At 42.5% G+C, this 6,782-nt stretch overlaps 1 protein-coding gene across 1 annotated transcript in view; it reads right to left on the bottom strand.

Moving 5' to 3' along the window:
• Positions 1-6,782, bottom strand: part of LOC109464382 (GON-4-like protein) — a 21,815-nt gene that overhangs the window by 12,740 nt on the left and 2,293 nt on the right. The window contains exons 4-16 of the mRNA XM_019761329.1: positions 4,519-4,635; positions 4,260-4,310; positions 4,034-4,084; positions 3,581-3,652; positions 3,282-3,325; positions 2,943-3,087; positions 2,579-2,716; positions 2,226-2,415; positions 1,941-2,054; positions 1,413-1,572; positions 861-1,029; positions 478-564; positions 8-139 (exon numbers count right to left, since the gene is read on the bottom strand). Coding sequence (XP_019616888.1) covers positions 8-139; positions 478-564; positions 861-1,029; positions 1,413-1,572; positions 1,941-2,054; positions 2,226-2,415; positions 2,579-2,716; positions 2,943-3,087; positions 3,282-3,325; positions 3,581-3,652; positions 4,034-4,084; positions 4,260-4,310; positions 4,519-4,635 — 1,470 coding nt within the window. The remainder of the gene's footprint in view (positions 1-7; positions 140-477; positions 565-860; positions 1,030-1,412; positions 1,573-1,940; positions 2,055-2,225; positions 2,416-2,578; positions 2,717-2,942; positions 3,088-3,281; positions 3,326-3,580; positions 3,653-4,033; positions 4,085-4,259; positions 4,311-4,518; positions 4,636-6,782) is intronic.

The raw sequence follows: 6,782 nt of genomic DNA, 5'->3' as shown, positions 1-6,782 counted from the left end.
CGATGGCAGCCTGCAGGTTACAGGTGTCAAACATGGAGCGGAACTCCACCTGTGGCAGCTGCACACCCGCGGCCCTGTACTGCTCCACCTGCATCTCGTACAGCTGCGTGGAGCGCTGCACAAACATCTGGTTCTCCTTCTGCAAAGTATTTGTATCTTGTATTTTTTGGTATGTACATTGTACATGTATATGTATGGACATGATAGATGTCGTTACTGATGCACTGCACAGAAGAGAAGTGGATCAAGGAACTCAAAGAACTCTGCAACAGACCTGATTCAGCTCACAAATGTGCTCTACATGGCAGAGACTGTCATTCTTGTATTGGACTGTTCAGCCATAGCCAAAGCTGAAGGGCTGGTATCAATGAGGCCATTACTTGGGTCAGTGCAGGCAGACTCAATTGGTGATGGCTCAGACCCACAAAGAGTAGAGATATAATATAAAAGGAGGATAAGGTACACAGATAGACTTACCAGGAAGTTTTTGGTGACCTGTGCCACCTCCTGTAGCTGAGGTTCCTCTCTGCTCAGTACATGAACCTGGCACAGGAGCTGCACATGCTGTGGGTAGGGGGAGATACATGTAAAATGAACATGAACATTTTTTATGTTCAAATATTTTTTATGTTAATATGATATGTTAAAAGATGTATTTTGTAGTATTAGTCTACTTAGTATTCATAATCTAGATAAGAAAAGAGGGGGGGCAAAGGTTTTAAGGGACCCACCTCTATCAGTGGCATCAAATGGCTGAGTCGATAGGCTAGCAGACATGAGATTGAGAGGTCATGCAAAAAAAAAGGATCTCGAGCCCTGTTTACCTTTACCTCTACATGATTAAGTTCAGTGTTTCTGACCTGCTGCATCTGTTGCCTGAGTTGTTGTCTCTCCCCCTGAGTCAGGACAGGTAGAGTCTGGACCTTCCTCCCTCCTCCTGTCTCCTTCTTCCGAACCTTCTCCTCCTGAAGCTGCTGCTGGACAGTCTTGTGTGTCTTGGCCATCACAGTGGACAAGGGACCGTCAAAACTGGACACAGGAGGTAATTGTATAGATTGTTACATGTAGTTAGTTTGTTTATTTGCACAACAAAAGCAAAGACACATTACATATTTGTAGTAATACAATGGAGTTTGAAACAAAGCTGACAACAGCCTTATCCTTTATTGTAAGGTCAAGAATCTGGCTTTCCAGCTGTAAAATCGAGATAGGTTAGTTATACAGTTCAACCAGCCACCTGGCCATAATAATCATGACATGGTTAAGCAACCTGCCCTTGCCCAAAAAGACCACTTTTTCTTCTGTCTCTTGGGTAGCCCTCTTGAGCAGGTTTGGCTATACTAATATCTACAGTATATGCATCTGTTTGCTACATTATCAGGAGTACAAAACACACTACTGTGACCCCTGACCTGATGGGAGGTGGCTTAACAAACGTCCTGCTGGGAGGGGGGGAGAGGGGGTCGACAGTCGTGCTGTCATCCAGGCCAGGGGCAGGGTCACCACCCAGCTGTTCCATCTCCTCTTCATACTGCTGTAACAGCTCATCCATCAACTCATTCACTTCCTTTTCTGGAAAGAAAAGTACAAGTACACACTGTCAGTTTTGACATACAAGAAGGTCTTCATGGAAGATCCTGGCGAGGCTTCATGGTACATACAGTGCAGTTAAAATTGAAGCTGTGTAGGTATTTCTGATGTCTACCTGCACCTAACATGCACTGGTCAATAATAAAACCAGCCCAAGGCACTAGGGGGAAATATGACCAATGGTGGCCAAGAATTACTTTGCACTCTACGAAATGGAGGCAGAGAACTGACTGACTTTAACCAAAGAAACAGTGGTGCAGACAATTTTTAATGTTACCTTCATCAGTGCAGGTATGTAGAAAAAAGCATTTCAAGCCCTGCTACCTTTATTGTACAGACATGAGACATACTTGTGATCCTGACGGCGCGATCGTCTCTCAGGTCCTCCGTATCCACCTCCTCCTCCTCCTGCAGGAAGTTATAGTCAGGGTCGTTCTGTTCATCATCAGCATCGCCACTCATATCTGCAACATACATGTACGAAGACATTAACTAAACTGAATTCTTTACGATTCGGTGACAATTTCAAGCCATGGTTCCAGGTTCTGAACCGGCTGGAAGATATTGTGCATAGATTGATCATTCAGTTTCTTAACTGCAAAAAAATCAATGAAGCTATCTTGTATCCTTCTTACCCAGGTCAGTTTTGAAGAGCCCCTTCAGCCAGCCCTGCCATTCAGAGTCGTCACACTCAGTATCGTACATGTCCTGGGTAATGTCGGGCGCGTGGAATGCCGCCTCAATGATGTCAATAGGGGTGTCCTTCAGTGGACACTTGGACCTGGTACGGTTGGCTATCAGTCCCAGGTTGTCTTCTGCATTGAACTGTTCAATGGTAAATAAGATTGAATATTAAGTTAAGTCAAAAGAATAAATCCTGTTTGGTGCAGATAATTTTCAGAGTCAGCTATACAATGTACCTGTGCACATATGCATAAAAAAGTACTTTGATCTCTGGTGTTTTGACTACAAATAGTGCTGTACTCACATCCATGGCACTCCTGGCTGTTCTTCCAGACAGTTCAGACAGCTCCTCGTCAAACGTGTCCAGTTCTGAAAGGAAGGCTGCGTCTGTCTTCTCCTTACTCAGGGGTGGGAGGGGTGGGCCCATGGGGATGGGCTGGATCTGGAAAAATTCAACATTTCCTAACATCATGTTTACTTTAAATTAAAGATATTTATATTTCACTGCAATTCAATTTTCTACTGGTGTGATTGTTTCAGTGACAGTGTTTTGGACTGGTCAATTTTACATGTACATGCAGGTGCAACTGGAAGAGTACATTCTTGCAAAGGGAGGACATTTTTTCCAAAAAAAAAGTTCATTTAAACTCCAATGCTGGTGTTTTCACCTTGATGTGAGGTTCCAGTGACTTTCCTCCCTGCTCCACCATCTCTGGTTTGTCGTCTGTATCTTCGCTGTCATCCCTCCTGTCAGACTCTGAGTAGGTTCGGAGAAACTGGCGTGGCGTTGACGGCATAGGCGACCCAAAATCACTGCAGACAAAAATATGTCAATAAATCAGGGCTCAGAACTTTTTTTTGCATACCTGAACTGGTGCAGGCAACTTTAAAAATTACCTGCCATAGTAGTCAGGATAAATTCTGTATATTTCTTTATTTGCTTCAAGTCTATATCTATGGAGGATTGCTACAAAATGCAGAGAACATACCATGAACGTAATGCTTACCTTGCCTCACGTGATGCTATGCTGTCAATGTCACTTTCTTCATTCTGTCAAAAACAACACAAAGGACAAGAGAGAAGTGTTAAAAGAATGTGTTGGAAATTACAATACCATCCTATTTCTAAATGAAATTTTCTTGACTAAAAAACTTTTTCCGCAGCCCAAATATCATCAGAACAGTAAGACTATATTCATAAATTTACAAATAAATGATAGGGTAAGTAATCAGCTGCTTAGAAGCAGTCATCATCTAGTTTTCTTCATGACACTTTCTTTGAATTAAGAAAATACTGTACACATACCTCATCATCATCAGGCTCATACTCATCATCATCCTCATCCTCTTCAAAACTCAGGTCAATGAACTTTGCAGGCTGTACAACAACAAACACAAACACATTTTAAACTTTAGGGAAGCAGATATGGTTTGTGTCAATGAATTAAGTCATAGAACACATTGATACCCATACGGACATACATGTATGATGAAATTAACTCTTATTACATCATACTTTATGATTCATATATTCCTGGTGACCACATCCTTGACCAAAGCACATAAACGTGTCAAAACCCTGTCAATTAAGTGAAAACCCAATCATCACCCACTTACTTTGGAACCCAAACATACAAACCTAGCATAATTAAGCACCCCCCAAAACAATACTTCTTTCCTGGAAGCAACAAGAAAGACAGCCAGGAATGAGCACTTGAGAGGTTGTCATTTTTTCTATAAACTTGAAATGATTGCATACCTGAGAATCAGCTGGCTTCTTCACAGGGGAGATGGGCCATGGCACCACAAACTGAGGAAAGCAGGTGGGACTTGTTAGAACATGGCAAATACATTTCTGTAATGGTGACTATTTTACTATATCTTAAACATTTTTGCAATCTATGTCATGTTTTCCTTTGGCATTATCACAATGAAATACATGAAGTTCTACACTATGTTGGTACTACATGTAGGTGATTACTCACACTGCCTTTCTCTGCTACTTCCTTTGCTCTAGCCCGAGTCATCTTGGGTTCCTATAAGAGCAAAGAAAATTGTAGTTAGGGCTGATACAAGGCTCAACATCATTCAACCACCAAGAAATAGTGACCAGTTCAATTAAATTTGTCTGGTCCAGGTAATTTTCAATGTTACCTTCATCAGTGCAGGTATGCAGGGTATCAAAGTAAAAGTAGTTCGAGCTCTAAGTCTGATGAGACTTGGTTAAATGCGGGCACTACTTACGAAGAGTTCAGCCAGTGGGTTGTTGGGACTGCTGTCTCCCTCTGTCTCCTCCTCTCCCTGGTCCTCCTTCACTGAATGTCTCATCATGGCGACAACATTCTCATTCGTGATCACACGCTACAGGGGAAATAGCAGAAGACCATTCAAACCTAAAAGTTTCCGTAATTCAATTGTTAAATGTAATGTTTCCAATACTGATGACATAAATTTGAATAAAATATGTGTATTTGGGTCATACAATAGAAAAAATCTATAGCTTGCAACCTGTCTTTACCTCCGGGGAAGGAGATATCCTTCCGCGAGGAGGTTTTACTATTGTTCGAAACATTTCTGTCAGCAGCTGTTTCTCGCGATCGGCTGGACGGATTTGTCTGTTGTTCGGTATACGTATTGCTATTGGGCTGCAGATGATGCAGAACGTTTTTGTTTAATTGCATATGTGTTTATGGGCGTCGAAATAAAAGGTTTTTGAGTGCTCCCGACACCCCCGCCATGCTGAAAATGGAATTTACCATGTTGTTAAGGAATGGGGAGGTTGCAGTTTTGGGTCTTACCATTCAAAAGGGGTCAAACAGAGGGGTGTCTGGTTCCGATAAAAACGTTGGGTGACGGCGCAGCAATGACGGCGCGGGATGACGGCGGGGGTAATGGCGCGGATGACGCTGAACGCTGGGTGCAAGCCGAGTCAGCGCTAGATCTTCGTGTCGCGGCATTTATTTCCAGAAATACGGCGATACACGTCAATTTATTTCAAGTACAGCGCGTAGCTAGCATGGCAGCAGCCAGCAGAAGCGGTGGGCGGGCGGTATGCAAATCTTGCATGACGTATCCGCGTTACGCGTCTCTGATTGGTTGTTCGCTTCAGCTGAGATCGCCGGGCGGCAACATGAAGGGCGCGGGGACGCGAATTTTCTGTTTGAAAATATGCACTAAACGCTGTTTTCCAGGACTGCATAGCCACATCTAGTGAAAAAGTTCACAATTAATATAAATTTGGGGGGAAATGTTTGTTTCTTTGTCGATTTATGGTGTCGATTTATGGAACCCGGAAGTGCAGCCGAGACCAGCGCGCAGCGTAGACCAGCGTGGCAGTTTGACGTGTACGATCAAAACATAAACAAAACTCCCGCTGAAGAAGGGAAATTATCCTGTATGTATGCATTTCAGATCCCAGTGACTATGTTTACGATGGGAATAATTGTGGATACGCTCGATGCGCACGATAAGCCTCAGAAATTTATGTCGCACGTGGGGCATTCTATAGGCTTGCACGGCCAATGTCTGGCACGCTACGCGGCGTACGTACACTGCTGCACATCACAGCCAGCGATTCAGTGTCTTAAAATATTTTTTAACATCAGTATAACAATATTTTTAAGCATATGTGATCAAATTTCTGTAAAAAAAATTTGCACAATTGTAAACATAAAACATGAATAGATCGCTGCTATACTGGGCGTACCATTTCGCGTACATGGCCAGCTGCCCGGCGCAAATACTGTCCCGATTTTTCTCAGTAGAAAACCAGAATAAATCACGCACCCGTAATTTGGCTTCGACCCAGAGCTCCTACTTCAGAGTTGAAACCTCAAAAATAGTAACTTTATTAGAGCATGGAGGTATTATACCTCTATGATTGGAAGAAATATAGTATTGCGACACGTGCATAGAATTTGACAAATGGGGGGGGGGGCGTGGCGCTACCTGAAATTCTGCTGGGCTACCTAGTTTTTGCCCTATAGGTAGCACACTGTGCTACTTTGCTCAAAAAGTATTTCGAACACTGCGTTAATCAACAGTCCATACCGAACCAACCGTCAGTAGCCATCAAACCGGCATACAAACATATTACGCACATAACTTTCATACTACACACAAAAAAATAACCTAAACCAATAGAAAAAAAACCCGGAGGTTTGAAATCTACGATTTCCCTTGTTATTCTTAAGATGATGTGGACACCTGAACATTTCAAACTTGGAAGTCTATTCTATTTAGATGATTTTACTTTACCATTGGGATAATGATTCTAAAATGAAAGAGAATTATATTACTTCAATTATGAATTGCCCTGAAGGAAAAATTCATCATATTTTCAAAAATCCTTCATACAAAATAGTTGTTGTTGTTGTTGTTTTTTTGTTAATCTATAGTACCCACATGCAAGATGCTCTTGACATTAGTTGTTGATAGGCTGTAGTTCCTGCCGATATCCTCCAGGTGGCTCTCAAAACTGGGGTCCAGAAACCCAGCAGAGCTGCCCT

The sequence above is a fragment of the Branchiostoma belcheri genome, unplaced genomic scaffold (assembly GCF_001625305.1).
Source record: "Branchiostoma belcheri isolate BF01 breed outbred unplaced genomic scaffold, Haploidv18h27 scaffold138, whole genome shotgun sequence".
Taxonomy (NCBI): Eukaryota; Metazoa; Chordata; class Leptocardii; order Amphioxiformes; family Branchiostomatidae; genus Branchiostoma; species Branchiostoma belcheri.
This window is presented reverse-complemented; position numbering and strand designations above follow the sequence as displayed.